General features: G+C 71.7%; 4 protein-coding genes across 6 annotated transcripts; 3 read left to right on the forward strand and 1 right to left on the reverse strand.

Moving 5' to 3' along the window:
- Positions 1 to 251: 251 nt before the first annotated feature.
- TMED4 (transmembrane p24 trafficking protein 4) lies at positions 252 to 1,958 on the reverse strand. The gene is made up of 5 exons (XM_064472878.1): positions 1,727 to 1,958; positions 1,522 to 1,622; positions 875 to 1,000; positions 630 to 776; positions 252 to 533 (listed from the first exon to the last, which is right to left on the reverse strand). Exons 1-5 carry the CDS (start codon positions 1,941 to 1,943, stop codon positions 384 to 386), a joined length of 741 nt encoding a protein of 246 aa, XP_064328948.1. The 5' UTR covers positions 1,944 to 1,958; the 3' UTR covers positions 252 to 383.
- A 60-nt stretch (positions 1,959 to 2,018) lies between these two features.
- On the forward strand, positions 2,019 to 4,652 carry LOC135317143 (interleukin-36 receptor antagonist protein-like). Of its 3 annotated transcripts, none has more exons than XM_064472880.1 (5): positions 2,019 to 2,437; positions 2,617 to 2,677; positions 2,788 to 2,876; positions 2,965 to 3,089; positions 4,335 to 4,650. In XM_064472880.1, exons 1-5 carry the CDS (start codon positions 2,395 to 2,397, stop codon positions 4,542 to 4,544), a joined length of 528 nt encoding a protein of 175 aa, XP_064328950.1. In that variant the 5' UTR covers positions 2,019 to 2,394; the 3' UTR covers positions 4,545 to 4,650. The 3 variants fall into 3 exon arrangements, with proteins under 3 accessions (XP_064328950.1, XP_064328951.1, XP_064328949.1); XM_064472881.1 differs by having other exon boundaries at positions 2,022 to 2,398; positions 4,335 to 4,649; XM_064472879.1 differs by lacking the exon at positions 2,019 to 2,437 and having other exon boundaries at positions 2,553 to 2,677; positions 4,335 to 4,652.
- Positions 4,653 to 5,062: 410 nt separating this feature from the next.
- Positions 5,063 to 8,103, forward strand: LOC135317046 (interleukin-36 receptor antagonist protein-like). The gene is made up of 6 exons (XM_064472591.1): positions 5,063 to 5,299; positions 5,452 to 5,488; positions 5,596 to 5,750; positions 6,866 to 7,021; positions 7,097 to 7,221; positions 7,804 to 8,103. The coding sequence occupies exons 1-6, from the start codon at positions 5,245 to 5,247 to the stop codon at positions 8,005 to 8,007; spliced, it is 732 nt and encodes a 243-aa protein (XP_064328661.1). The 5' UTR covers positions 5,063 to 5,244; the 3' UTR covers positions 8,008 to 8,103.
- A 3,552-nt stretch (positions 8,104 to 11,655) lies between these two features.
- On the forward strand, positions 11,656 to 13,644 carry LY6S (lymphocyte antigen 6 family member S). Its single transcript, XM_064472514.1, has 2 exons — positions 11,656 to 13,335; positions 13,621 to 13,644. The coding sequence occupies exons 1-2, from the start codon at positions 11,656 to 11,658 to the stop codon at positions 13,642 to 13,644; spliced, it is 1,704 nt and encodes a 567-aa protein (XP_064328584.1).
- Positions 13,645 to 13,678: the final 34 nt, after the last annotated feature.

Genomic DNA, 13,678 nt, shown 5'->3' on the forward strand with positions numbered 1-13,678 from the left:
GAGCGGCCGCAAGGAGAGCGGAGTGTCGGGGCTGCCGCGGCGCCCCCTGGCGGCGGAGGACTGCGCAGCACGCCCGCTATCCGGTTTTTGGGGGGGGGAAACCCGGACGCCCGGGGGTCCTTCCCGACCCCGCCAAATCTTTGGGGAGGAGTAGACACAGCGCGGACAGGCAGCCGGACAGCTGAGCCCCCTGCCCACCCCTGTGCGGCGTCGCAGCACCCTAAAAAAGCACCCAAAATAAGCGAGCCCCATCGGACCCAAAAAACCCCACTTTATTTTCCCCCAAAAACACCACCTTGGGGCTGGCCCCCGCCCTCCCTCATGACAGGCAGGGTCCACCCCACCCCGGCAGGCAGCAGGGGCTCCCAGGGGGGTGTGGGGGGCTACACCAGCTTCTTGGCCTCGAAGAAGCTCTTAAGGTGCCTCATCTGCCAGATGCCGGTGAGGATGAGGATGATGGTTTGGGCGATGGACCACCACAGCACCCGCTGGTTGGTGCTCTCGCTCGTCATGCGAAAACGCTCCTCCCGGTACTATCAGGTGAAGAGAGATAAAATAAAGGGGTGAAGGGGGTCGTGGTGAGTGGGGAAATGGGGGGGGAGGGTCACCCCCGGGAGCCCCTTCCTCACCCGCTGGTAGTTTTGCTCCTTCTGGATCTGCTCGACCTGGTCGAGGAGCTGCCGGGCGCGGAGCTGCAGCTCCGTCAGCTTGTCCTTGGCGGCGATTTCGGGGTAGTTGTTGGTGTGTTCACCCACCTGGATGTCCAGGTGCACCCTCTGCAGGGCAAAAAGGGAGAGGGGGCACATGTCGGTGGGCCCCCCCACTGACACCCCCTCGCCAGGGTTTGGGGGGTCCCCGGGTAGCGGGAAATTACCAGTTTGCCGCCAGCAAAGAGCGCCATGCGGGTGGAGTTGGAGTGGAGGCAGATCTGGTGCTCGCCCGGCGTGTGGGAGGTGAAGGTGAAGCGCCCCTCGGAGCCGTACTGCCGCGACAGCACCACCTGCGCCACAACGCGGCCGCTGTCACCCAGCGCCTGCCCGTGGTGGGGTGGGGGGTGCACCGGGGTGGCCCCCGTACGTCCCATGGACCCCCCCCCGCCCTGCCAAGACTCCCTGCGCACCCCAGCGACCCCCGACCCTTGCTGGGGGATACTCTGCGCACCCCAAGGACCCAGCACCCAGGTGGTGGGTGCTCCCTGCACCCCAAGGGACTCCTTGCTGGGGGGCACCCCATGTGCCCCAGGGACCCCATGCCCCGCATAGTGGGTACCCCATGCACCCTGGGGTCCCCTGCCCTCGCTGGGGAGCACCCCAAGAGCCCCGGGCCGGTGGGTGCCCCAAGACCCCCAGGGCTTCTTCCCTGTACCAACGGGCTCCCCGAGCCTGCCCAGGACCCCATCCCCTGTATTGGAGGGTGCCCCAAGCTCCCTGGGACCCTTCCCCGTACCAGTGGGTGCCCCGAGACTGTCCAGGACCCCATCCCCTGTGCCGGTGGGTGCCCCGAGCCCCCCGGGGTGCTCACCTTGCCGTCGGGGTCCTTCACCTCCACGTGCATGCCCAGCCCAGGGGTGGAGGGCAGGAATGACTCCGACTGTTTGTCCCACAGCTGCGTCCGGTAGTTCCCTGGGAGGGCGGCAGGTCCAGCAGCCCCGGCCAGGCCCGGCCCGGCCCTCCCGCCGCCCCCCGGCCGGGTGCTTCCCCCCCCCCGCCCCTCCGGCGCCCCGTACCGATAACCATGGTCTCGTCCGGGATTTCCTCGATGAAGCAGCGCTTCTCGGTCTCGCCGATGTGGAAGTAGAGGCCGTGGGCGCCCCAGGCCGCCAACACCAGGGCGGCAACGGCCGCCCGCAGCGCCCCGCCGCCCGCCATGGCCCACGTCCCCCCGGCCCGCCCGCGGGGGCGGCAACGCGCATGCGCGGCCTCTGCCCCGCGCACACTGCGCATGCGCCGTCCGCCGTCCGCTCACACCACGCATGCGCCGTCCGCCGCCGGCCACTCACTGGTCCCCACGATACAGCTACGGGTGCCCGCTGGGTTCATGGCGGGGGCGCCTCTCACTGCGCATGCGCCCTGCCCTCTGTCTCACGCGCATGCGCAGCGCGCCCCGCCCGGTGGCGCAGCAGGGAGGGAACCGCCCCCCCAACTCTGAGGTTGACGGTTCGAGTCCCGGCGACGCCACCTCCGAGGGGGGCCCCGTGACCACCCGCTGTGTCCCGGTGTGTCTTCCCCGGGCGATCGGCCCCGGTTGCCACCCCCGGCCCGGCCGAGCCCTCCGGCGGGCGGAGCCAACCCTTCACACCCTGCCAGCCGTGTGGCAACACCACCGCCAACCTCCTTCCTTCCTTCCTTCCTCCCAGCCGCTGCCCCGGGGCCTGGCCGGGGTTGGGGGGGTCCCATGGGTGAGCAGGTGACCGGGGACCCCCCGGGGAAAGGCCCTGGTGAGACCGGAGGGAAAGCGGAACCGCGGGGCTGATTGCGCCACCGGCAGCCCCCCGCCTCCGCAGGCTGGAAATTTCGGGAGGGGTTATAAAAACGGGGGGGGGCACGGGTGGCGGGCGGCGGGGTGCCATGGCGTGCCAGCCCGCGCTCACCCTCGCCCTCCTCTTCCTCTGTGCAGAGGCCGAAGGCTTCACCCTCTGCCACACACCCGCCCTGCAGACAAAAATCTTCCAGTATCGGTAAGTGGGGCCGGGGGAGGGGGGCAGCACCCACGGGTGACACCTCGTGGTGGGGGTGGGGGGCGTCAGGGTGCTGGGGTGGGCACCGCTGTCACCGCTGTCCCCGGCAGGATCTGGGACATCAACCAGAAGTCGCTTTACCTGCGCGATGACCAGCTGGTGGCCGGGCACCTGCAAGGGGCCAACGCTGCCCTCGAAGGTGAGGTGGGGCCGCGGCGGGGGGGGGACACACATGTGGGGCAGGCCCTGATGGCACCCGTGTGTGTGTCCGTCCCCCCGCCCCGCAGAGAAGGTGTTCTGGGTGCCCAACCGCGCCTTCGAGCCCGCCCGGCTGCCCATCATCCTGGGCATCCAGAACGGCACCCGCTGCCTGGCCAGTGCCCCCGCCAGGCAGCCCACCCTGCGCCTGCAGGTCAGGGACACGTGGGGAGGGGGACACGGCGGGGAGGGGGACATGGCGGGGAGGGGGACACGGCGGGGAGGGGGACACGTGGGGAGGGGGACACGGTGGGGATGGGGACACGGCGGGGAGGGGGACACGGCGGGGAGGGGGACACGGTGGGGATGGGGACACAGCAGGGACGGGGACACCATGGGGACGGGGACACGTGGGGAGGGGGACACGGTGGGGATGGGGACACAGCGGGGAGGGGGACACAGCGGGGAGGGGGACACGTGGGGAGGGGGACATGGCGGGGAGGGGGACACGGCGGGGATGGGGACACGTGGGGAGGGGGACACGGTGGGGAGGGGGACACGGCGGGGATGGGGACACGGCGGGGAGGGGGACACGGCGGGGACGGGGACACGGTGGGGAGGGGGACACGGCGGGGATGGGGACACCGTGGGGAGGGGGACACAGCAGGGACGGGGACACCATGGGGACGGGGACACGTGGGGAGGGGGACACGGCGGGGATGGGGACACGGCGGGGATGGGGACACGGCGGGGAGGGGGACACGGCGGGGATGGGGACACGGCGGGGATGGGGACACGGCGGGGAGGGGGACACGGCGGGGATGGGGACACGGTGGGGATGGGGACACGTGGGGAGGGGGACACGGCGTGGAGGGGGACACGGTGGGGATGGGGACACAGCAGGGACGGGGACACCATGGGGACGGGGACACGTGGGGAGGGGGGACATGGCAGGGATGCCAAAGTGGTGGGTATGCCATGGGGGGTGCCAGGGACACTGTGGGAATGGGGGTGCCACAGGGATGGGGACACCAAAAGGTTGGGGACACGGCGGGGATGGGGACACAGCAGGGGTGGGGGTGTCAGGGGGAAAGGGACACTGTGAGGAGGGGGACACACGGGGGTGGCATGGGGATGGGGACATCACGGGGACGGGGAGGCCACAGGGTTGGGGCACGGCGGGGCTGGGGCACATGGGGAACAGGGGGCTGGGGCGCCCCAGGGACGGGGCGTCGTGGGGAGGGGACACCTGGGGACAGGGCCACCGCAGGGTCACGGGGACGGGGCGTCGTGGGGAGGGGGCGTCGTGGGGAGGGGACACCTGGGGACAGGGCCACCGCAGGGTCACGGGGACGGGGCGTCGTGGGGAGGGGGCGTCGTGGGGACGGGGCGTCGTGGGGACGGGGCGTCGTGGATCCTGGCGGCCGCCGCCGCTGAACGGTGCCGGTACCCGCCGCAGGACGCCGACATCCGGGAGCTGCCCCACACCGGGGAGGCCTCGGCCACCTTCACCTTCTTCCGCTCCTACAAGGACGGGCTGTGGCGCTTCGAGTCGGCCGCCAACCCCGGCTGGTTCCTCAGCACGTCGGCACGCGGCCACCAGCCCCTGGGGCTCTCCCGGCACCCCGACGCCACCCACCTCCTCGACTTCTACTTCCAGCTCTGCTGAACCCCCTCGTCCCTGGGGACGGTGACGTCCTGCGCCGGGGACGGCGGCTTTCCCCCCCCCCACCCCTCCCCCCCGGGACAGTGACACCCCCCTGGCGACGGTGACGTCCCCTGGGAATAAAGATGCTCAGGAGACCCCGGTCCCCGCGGTGTGGGTGACGGCGGGGGCGGGTGGGTGCCGGCACAGGGCGAGCGGTGGCCCCCGGCGCTTGCGTCACCGCGGCGGGATGGCCGGGGTTGCACCACCAACACGTCGGGGACGGGGACAGGATGTCCCCAAAGCGGGGGTGACGTGTCCGGCGGGGCTGCCCCGAAGCCGGGCGCCTCCCGGGTTTGGCGATGGCGGAATCCTCCCGCCCGGCACACCCCGACCGCCGCCAGCGCCGCGCGGCGAGGCAGGGCCTGCGGGGGCACACCAGGCTCTTGGGGCGCGGGGACCATCCATGGGGCGTCACTGTGGGGGGGTGGCGATGGCGGGGGGGTGGGCGGGGGCACCGCGGGGAAGCAGCACCCGCTGTGACCGTGGCGGGGCACAGAGATCAGAGGGAGCAGGTGGTGTTTCACCATCGCTCCGCAGCCCTGTCACCCGTCCTCCCACCACGCCAGCACCCGCCCAGCCCCGCTCGCTGCCCTACAATTACTGGGGCGGGGTCTGCCCTCCCCGCCCCACACCTGGCCCTATAAGAGCCGTGGTGGGGGACATGCACACAACCCAGAGGACACGGGCTGGGATCCTGGAGGCTGACGGATTTGCAGGTATCGTTGGGGACAAGCTGGGTCCCGTCTGAGCGACATTCTGAGGGCGTTCACTCTGGAGCCTACTGACAACGGGGAGCGTATTGGCTACCAGGTGCATCGCAGCGGGCGGCGGGGGGGGGGATTCATCACCCACCCGCTCTCTCGTGCAGGCTCGGCCATGGCCCACACATCCAGACCTGCCTTCAGGTGAGCGGCAACCGGGCGGGGAGGGGGCTGTCCCTCCCCTCACACCAGGGGCCTGTGTCACCCCGCGTGGCGCCCGCCCTCAGCCCGCCCTCCCCGCCCTCCCGCAGGGGGGCTGAGGGTCCCTGGGGACGCCCGCAGCAGTCCCCACGTCGCCGGCACCCACTGGGTGTCACGGCGGAGCTGAGCGTGGGGACCGGGGACATGGCGGAGCCTGTCATCGACCCCGACATGGTGGCCTTGTTCGAGGAGTTCCTGGGGAAAGGTAGCGCCTGCTGGGCGTGGGGGGCCCGTCCCCACGTGTCCCCGCGTGTCCCCGCCCAGCCCCACCCCCACGTGCCATCACACCCGTGTGCCCCGGCCCCACGTGCCTGTGATGCCCCCTGTGACCCCTCCGCATGCTCCTGTCCCCATGTCCCTGTGACACCCCCCGTCCCAATGTCCCCATGTCCCCGTGAACCTGTGACACCCCCTGTGCCCCCTCCCCACGTCCCTGCGATGCCCCCATATCCCCCGTCCCTACGTGCTGTCACACCTGTGTGCCCCATCCCGTGTCCCCGTGTCCCCCCAGACCCACCTCCTTCTGCCACACCCGATGTCCCTCCACACCCGTGACACCCCAGCACCCCCTCCCCACGTCCCCACGTCCCCATGACACCCCTGTGCCCCCTCCCCACTTCCCCATGACACCCCTGTGCCCCCTCCTCATGTCCCCATGACACCCCTGTGCCCCCTCCCCACGTCCCCACGTCCCCATGACACCCCTGTGCCCCCTCCCCCCATCCCCATGTCCCCATGACACCCCTGTGCCCCCTCCCCATGTCCCCATGTCCCCATGACACCCCTGTGCCCCCTCCCCATGTCCCCACGTCCCCATGACACCCCTGCACCCCCTCCCCACATCCCCATGTCCCCATGACACCCCTGCGCCCCCTCCCCATGTCCCCACGTCCCCATGACACCCCTGTGCCCCCTCCCCACATCCCCATGTCCCCATGACACCCCTGTGCCCCCCCCAAGTCCCCATGTCCCCATGACACCCCAGCACCCCCTCCCCACGTCCCCATGACACCCCTGCGCCCCCTCCCCACGTCCCCACGCACCCATGACACCCCTGTGCCCCCTCCCCACATCCCCACGCACCCATGACACCCCTGTGCCCCCTCCCCACATCCCCACGTCCCCATGACACCCCTGTGCCCCCTCCCCACGTCCCCATGACACCCCTGCGCCCCCTCCCCACATCCCCACGTCCCCATGACACCCCTGCGCCCCCTCCCCACGTCCCCACGCACCCATGACACCCCTGCGCCCCCTCCCCACGTCCCCACGCACCCATGACACCCCTGCGCCCCCTCCCCGCGCCCCTGTGCCCCCCAGCAGAGGCCTCGGAGGGGGTGACGATGGCCGGGGGGTCGCAGCCCCCGGCACAGCCCTACCACTACGTGGTGCGGGACACGGAGCAGAAGGGGCTCTGCCTCCGCGGCGGGTGCCTGGTGGCCGTCAGCCTGCAGGGTGCCAACGCCGCCCAGGAAGGTGGGTGCCCCGGGCGCGGCAGGGGTGGCCCCCCACCCACCCACGGGTGCCCTCACCCAGCCCCTCTCCTCGTAGAACCCATCAGCGTGGTGCCCAACCGGCACCTGGAGCGCCGGCGCTGCCCCCTCTTCGTGGGCATCCGCGGGGGCACCCAAGCCCTCTCCTGCGGCACCGGCCCCCAGCCCCGGCTGAAGCTGGAGGTGGGCGTGGGGGGGGTGGGGTGTGGTCCAGGGTGGGGGGCGCCTTGGGGTGGGGCACCCAGAGGTGAGGCATCCCAAGGTGGGGGCATTCTGGGGCGGTGGGGACCCAAAGGTGGGGCAACCCAAGGTGGGGGCATTCTGGGGCGGTGGGGACCCAAAGGCGGGGCATCCCGAGGTGGGGGCATTCTGGGGCGGTGGGGACCCAAAGGTGGGGCAACCCAAGGTGGGGGCATTCTGGGGCGGTGGGGACCCAAAGGCGGGGCAACCCAAGGTGGGGGCATTCTGGGGTGGTGGGGACCCAAAGGTGGGGCAACCCAAGGTGGGGGCATTCTGGGGCGGTGGGGACCCAAAGGCGGGGCAACCCAAGGTGGGGGCATTCTGGGGCGGTGGGGACCCAAAGGCGGGGCAACCCAAGGTGGGGACACCCCGAGATGGTGTCACCCTGAGGTGGTGGCACCTGGAGGTGGGGGCTCCCCGGGGTGGTGTCACCTCATGGTGGCATCACCTGGAGATGGGGGTGTTCCTTGGGGCGATGCCCCCCGGGGGTGGCGTCCCGGCGGTGACACCCCCCTCCCACGACAGGAGGTGGGGCTGCTGGACCTGTTCTCGTGGGACCGGGAGGCGGCCACCCCCTACACCTTCTACAAGAGCTTTGGGGGCTCCACGCACACCTTCGAGGCGGCCGCCTTCCCCGGGCACTTCCTCAGCACGGCCCCGGGGCCCGGGGAGGAGCTGGCCCTGGCCCCCCCCCACGCCATCACCACCTTCTACCTGATCCGCAAGTGACCACGGCGCCCCGGGGGGGTGGCACCCGTGGGTGGGGGTGTCCTCCCCCTCCGCCAGCCCCCCCCGGGCGGGGGAATAAAGCGATGGTGTTTGTCACGGCTTGTGGTGTGTGATTTGGGGGGCAGCGGGGAGCATCGGGCCCCGGGGGGCAGGATCGGGCCCCGTGGGGCAGGATCGGGCCCCGTGGGGCAGGATCGGTCCATGAAGGGGAAAGATCGGGCCCCGTGGGGCAGGATCGGTCCACGGAGGGGGGAAGGATCGGGCCCCGTGGGGCAGGATCGGTCCATGAAGGGGAAGGATCGGGCCCCGTGGGGCAGGATCGGTCCACGGAGGGGGGAAGGATCGGGCCCCGTGGGGCAGGATCGGTCCACGGAGGGGGGAAGGATCGGGCCCCATGGGGCAGGATCGGTCCATGGAGGGGAAGCACCGGGCCCCGCGGGGCAGGATCGCGTCCCGTGGAGGGAGGCAGGATCGGTCCCCGTGGGGCAGGATCGGCCCATGGAGGGGAAGCACCGGGCCCCGTGGGGCAGGATCGCGTCCCGTGGAGGGGGGCAGGATCGGTCCCCGTGGGGCAGGATCGGTCCACGGAGGGGCAGGATCGGGCCCCGTGGGGCAGGATCGGTCCACGGAGGGGCAGGATCGGTCCCCGTGGGGCAGGATCGGTCCATGGAGGGGCAGCACCGGGCCCCGTGGGGCAGGATCGGTCCATGGAGGGGCAGCACCGGGCCCCGTGGGGCAGGATCGGTCCATGGAGGGGCAGCACCGGGCCCCGTGGGGCAGGATCGGTCCATGGAGGGGCAGGATCGGTCCCCGTGGGGCAGGATCGGTCCATGGAGGGGCAGCACCGGGCCCCGTGGGGCAGGATCGCGCCCCGTGGGGCAGGATCGGGCCCCGTGGGGCAGGATCGGGCCCCGTGGAGGAAAGCCGGCTCGGGGCCGCCCACGCATGGGGGCGTGGCCTCGCCAGGGGGCGTATCCGGGGCGGGCTTACGGGCGCATTGCCCCGCCCCCGACGAGGGGAGGGGAGGGGAGGAAGGGGGCGTGTCCGGCGGTGGCCCCGCCCCGCGCCGCGCGCCGGCAGTGCCGGTAAGGGGGGGGGAGGGCGGCGGGGGGGAGGGGACACAGGCGGGACCCCCGGGGGGTCCCCATGGCCCGGAGGAGGCGCGGGGTCCTCCTGGGGCCCCCCCCCCAGCCCCCAGCGCGCCCCAGGCCCCCCCCCGGCCCGTGGGGGGTCCGCCAAGCCTTGAGGGTCCCCCCAGACCCCCTGGACCTCCCCCCGGGGGGGTCCCCCCCACCCCTCGGGACCCCCCCCAACTCCCGGGGTCCCTCCCGGCCGCTGAGGGTCCCCCCCGAGCCCCCGCATATCTCAGGGTTCCCCCCCCTTCCTTCGGGGTCCCTCCCACACCCTTTGGGTTCCCCCCAAACCTTTCTCCCTCTCCCCCAACCCTCCCCGAGCCCCCTGTAAGCTTTGGGGTCCCCCCCCAGCCCTGGGGGTCCCCCTTCCCCCCCCGGAGGTCCCCGCCACCCCTCAGAGGCCCCTTTTAAGCCTTTGGGGTCGTCCCCCCTTTTGGGGTCCCTACCCCATAACCCCTTGGGGTCCCCCATAGACCTTGCCCCCTCCAGACCCCCCTTAGAAAGTTTTGGGCCCCCCCCACCCCCTGGGGCCCCCCTCATAACCTTTTGGGTCCCCGTCCCCCCCCTCGGCGCCCCTGGGTTCCCCCTTGCCCTGGGGCGGGGGCGCTTTGGGGAGGGGGCGCAGGGGTTGGGGGGGGCCCATCGAGGTGGCCACCCCGCAGTGCTCGGGAAGCACCCACTTTGGGGTGTCCCCCCTCCCCCCAGCCGGCCCCCAACCCCCACCAAACAAGGCAGCAACCCCACCCCCCTCCCCCGATTTGGGGGACCCCCCCCAGTGCTGCAGGAAGCCCCACCCTTGGGTGCTCCCCCCCTACTCGGGACGGGGTGCTGGTGTGTGTGTGTAGGGGGGGACACGGGTGGGTGAGGCATGACACCCCCCCCACCCCTACCCCCCCCCCCCGCACACACATCATGGTGGTGGCTTCTCTGATGGCTGCTATGGGGTTGTGCTCCACGGCGGCCTACGTGTGAGTGAGGTGTGGGGCACGGTGTGGGGCGCAGGCTGGGGCACAGTCTGGGGTGCAGTCCCCCCAGCTGGGGGGGTGTCATTTGGGTGTCCCCACCCCCCCCCACACCCCGCTCCCATCCCCCTTTCCTGCCCTGGCAGGGCCGGAAGCCAGCGGCAGTGGCAGTGACGTGGGTGACGTGGGGGGCCGTGACGTGGGGGCTGTGGGGTGACGCGGGGGACGGGACAGGGTGCGGGTGCCGGGGTGCGGGTTCTCAGCCGCCACCCCTGCCCGGAGGTGCCCACCCCGACTCCCCCCCAGGCACTCCCTCCTCCTCCTCCTTCCTCCTTCCATCCCTCCTTCCTCCTCTGATCCCTCCCTTCTCTGTCGCTTCCTCCTTCCTCCCTCCCTCCTCCCTCCTCCTTCCCTCCTCCTTCCTCCCTCCTTCCTCCCTCTCTCCTCCCTCCTCCCTCCTTCCTTTCTCCTCCCTCCACCCATCCCTGCTCCCTCCCTCCCTCCCTCCCTTCTTCCTCCATCCATCCTTCCCTGCCTGCCTTCCTCCTTCCTCCCTTCTTCCTCCATCCCTACCTCCCTCTTAGCCTTATCTCTCCCTCCTCCCTCCCTCCCTCCTTCTTCCTCCCTCCTCCCTCCTTCCTCCCTCCCTCCTTCCTCCCTCCTTCCTCCCTCCTTCCTCCCTCCTCCTTCCTCCCTCCTCCCTCCTTCCTCCCTCCTCCCTCCTTCCTCCTCCTCCCTCCTTCCTCCCTCCTCCCTCCTTCCTCCCTCCTTCCTTCTTCCTCCCTCCTTCCTTCTTCCTCCCTCCTTCCTCCCTCCTTCCTCCCTCCTTCCTCCCTCCTTCCTCCCTCCTTCCTCCCTCCTCCCTCCTTCCTCCCTCCTTCCTCCCTCCTCCCTCCTCCTCCCTCCTTCCTCCCTCCTCCTCCCTCCTTCCTCCCTCCTTCCTCCCTCCTTCCTCCCTCCCTCCTCCCTCCTTCCTCCCTCCTCCCTCCCTCCTCCCTCCTTCCTCCCTCCTCCCTCCTTCCTCCCTCCTTCCTCCCTCCTTCCTCCCTCCTTCCTCCCTCCTTCCTCCCTCCTTCCTCCCTCCTTCCTCCCTCCTTCCTCCCTTCCTTCTTCTTCCTCCCTCCTTCCTCCCTCCTTCCTCCCTCCCTCCTCCCTTCTTCCTTCCTCCTTCCTTCGTCCTCCCTCCTTCCTTCTTCCTCCCTCCTCCCTCCTTCCTCCCTCCTTCCTCCCTCCTTCCTCCCTCCTTCCTCCCTCCTTCCTCCCTCCTTCCTCCCTCCTTCCTCCCTCCTTCCTCCCTCCTTCCTCCCTCCTTCCTCCCTCCTTCCTCCCTCCTTCCTCCCTCCCTCCCTCCCTCCTTCCTCCCTCTCTCCATCCTCCCTTATCCCTTCCTCCTCCCTCCCCCCCGCGGCGGGTGCAGGGACCCCCACCCACCGCCCCTCTCCCCCCCGCAGGGCTGACCCACGGCCATGGGGCCGGGCACCGGGCCGTGGGGCAGGACGGGCGGCAGCCCCCGTGCGCCGGCCGGGCAGCCGTAGCGGCGGGGGCTTCGCGCCATGGAGCCGCCGGGCACCCCCCCCGCCACCGCCGCCCCGCCGGGGACCCTGGCGGCGCAGGACGCCATCGTCTTCTCGGGGGCGGGGGCCCAGGGGGCGACCCCCCCCGCCGTGACGCCCGCCGGCGCCAACGTCTTCTGGGCCAGCCTGGTGCGAGCCCAGCTCTGTGTCTGGGAGCTGCAGGGAGCCATCGAGGCGCAGCCGGACGGGGCCGGCGGTGACCCCGTGCCCCGGGACGGCGGGGGCCGCGGCCCCCCGCCACGAGCGCGCCCGCAGCCTGGTCCGGGGGGTCCGGAGGGGAGCAGCGCACGCCAGCACGCGCCCGCAGGCGGGAGCGACTCGCCCGCGCCCGCAGAGGGGAGCGTCTTCCGCGAGCACCGAGGCCGCGGGCCCCCCGCCACGAGCGCCCTCCACGTGCCTACGGACGGGAGCGTCTTCCCCACGGTCACGCCCGTGGATGGGAGCATCTTCCCCACGTCCACGCCCGTGGATGGGAGCATCTTCCCCACGTCCACGCCCGTGGATGGGAGCATCTTCCCCACGTCCACGCCCGTGGATGGGAGCATCTTCCCCGCGTCCACGCCCGAGGACGGGAGCATCTTCCCCACGTCCACGCCCGTGGATGGGAGCGTCTTCCCCACGTCCACGCCCGTGGATGGGAGCATCTTCCCCACGTCCACGCCCGAGGACGGGAGCGTCTTCCCCACGGTCACGCCCGTGGATGGGAGCATCTTCCCCACGTCCACGCCCGTGGATGGGAGCATCTTCCCCACGTCCACGCCCGTGGATGGGAGCGTCTTCCCCACGTCCACGCCCGTGGATGGGAGCGTCTTCCCCACGTCCACGCCCGAGGATGGGAGCATCTTCCCCACGGTCACGCCCGTGGATGGGAGCGTCTTCCCCACGTCCACGCCCGAGGATGGGAGCATCTTCCCCACGTCCACGCCCGTGGATGGGAGCGTCTTCCCCACGTCCACGCCCGAGGACGGGAGCATCTTCCCCACGTCCACGCCCGAGGACGGGAGCATCTTCCCCACGTCCACGCCCGAGGATGGGAGCATCTTCCCCACGTCCACGCCCGAGGACGGGAGCGTCTTCCCCACGTCCACGCCCGAGGATGGGAGCATCTTCCCCACGTCCACGCCCGAGGATGGGAGCATCTTCCCCACGTCCACGCCCGTGGATGGGAGCATCTTCCCCACGTCCACGCCCGAGGACGGGAGCATCTTCCCCACGTCCACGCCCGAGGATGGGAGCATCTTCCCCGCGGTCACGCCCGTGGATGGGAGCATCTTCCCCACGTCCGCGCCCGAGGGCTGGAGCATCTCCCGAGAGCGCCGAGGCCGGGGATTCGCCCCCGAGAGCGCCCCAGACGAGGGGCGCGGCCGCGCGCCGGCGGATGGCGGCGCCTCGCCCGCGGCCCTGCCGGTGGACCAGAGCGTCCCGCAGGAGCACCCGCCGTCCGACGGGACCCCCTCGCCCAAACCCGCACCCGGGGGTGGCGCCGTCTCCCCCCAGCGCCAGGCCCCCGAATGCAGCAAGGAGGAAGAAGAGGAGGACGATGAAGATGACGGCTGCTCCTCCCGGGAGGAAGACGCTGAGGAAGAGGAGGATCTGGAGGAGGAGGAGCCCCACTTCCACACCAACCCCCTCTTCCAGAGCCGGGTGCTGGCACCCATGGTGCCTGGCGGGTGCCCGTCTACCGGCCCCACGGCGCCGCCCTGCAGCCGCTGCTCATCACCGAGGGGGATGATGCCACGGGGGGGCACCGGGGGTTGTCCCCGTCCCCCCACCCACACCCCCCCACCGCTTGGGTGCTGCCCGGCAGGAGGGGACGTCGCTGGCGCCACGGAGCGAGGTGAGTGCGGGGATCCCCCCCGGCCTTGGGTGTTTTTGGGGGGGGGGGCACTGATGCTGATGAGGACACACCCCCCCTCCACACTGTGTCTTCTCCCCCCCCGCCAGGACCCCCCCGACTCCCCGACCTGATGCTCTCCGATCCCCCGGATCTGCCCCCGGCATC

Source organism: Phalacrocorax carbo, chromosome 24 (genome assembly GCF_963921805.1).
Source record: "Phalacrocorax carbo chromosome 24, bPhaCar2.1, whole genome shotgun sequence".
Classification (NCBI taxonomy): domain Eukaryota; kingdom Metazoa; phylum Chordata; class Aves; order Suliformes; family Phalacrocoracidae; genus Phalacrocorax; species Phalacrocorax carbo.

Coding starts and splice junctions, on each gene's coding strand:
- TMED4 (XM_064472878.1), bottom strand. CDS start 1,943: ATGCGCAGTGTGCGCGGGGCAGAGGCCGCGCATGCGCGTTGCCGCCCC. Junction 1,623..1,726: donor GGACGAGACCATGGTTATCG/GTACGGGGCGCC, acceptor CCGCCCTCCCAG/GGAACTACCGGACGCAGCTG. Junction 534..629: donor AGGAGCAAAACTACCAGCGG/GTGAGGAAGGGG, acceptor TTCACCTGATAG/TACCGGGAGGAGCGTTTTCG.
- LOC135317143 (XM_064472879.1), top strand. CDS start 2,568: ATGGCGTGCCAGCCCGCGCTCACCCTCGCCCTCCTCTTCCTCTGTGCA. Junction 2,678..2,787: donor ACAAAAATCTTCCAGTATCG/GTAAGTGGGGCC, acceptor TGTCCCCGGCAG/GATCTGGGACATCAACCAGA. Junction 2,877..2,964: donor GGCCAACGCTGCCCTCGAAG/GTGAGGTGGGGC, acceptor CCCGCCCCGCAG/AGAAGGTGTTCTGGGTGCCC.
- LOC135317046 (XM_064472591.1), top strand. CDS start 5,245: ATGCACACAACCCAGAGGACACGGGCTGGGATCCTGGAGGCTGACGGA. Junction 5,751..6,865: donor CGAGGAGTTCCTGGGGAAAG/GTAGCGCCTGCT, acceptor TGTGCCCCCCAG/CAGAGGCCTCGGAGGGGGTG. Junction 7,222..7,803: donor AGCCCCGGCTGAAGCTGGAG/GTGGGCGTGGGG, acceptor CTCCCACGACAG/GAGGTGGGGCTGCTGGACCT.
- LY6S (XM_064472514.1), top strand. CDS start 11,656: ATGGAGCCGCCGGGCACCCCCCCCGCCACCGCCGCCCCGCCGGGGACC. Junction 13,336..13,620: donor GCCGGGTGCTGGCACCCATG/GTGCCTGGCGGG, acceptor CCCCCCCGCCAG/GACCCCCCCGACTCCCCGAC.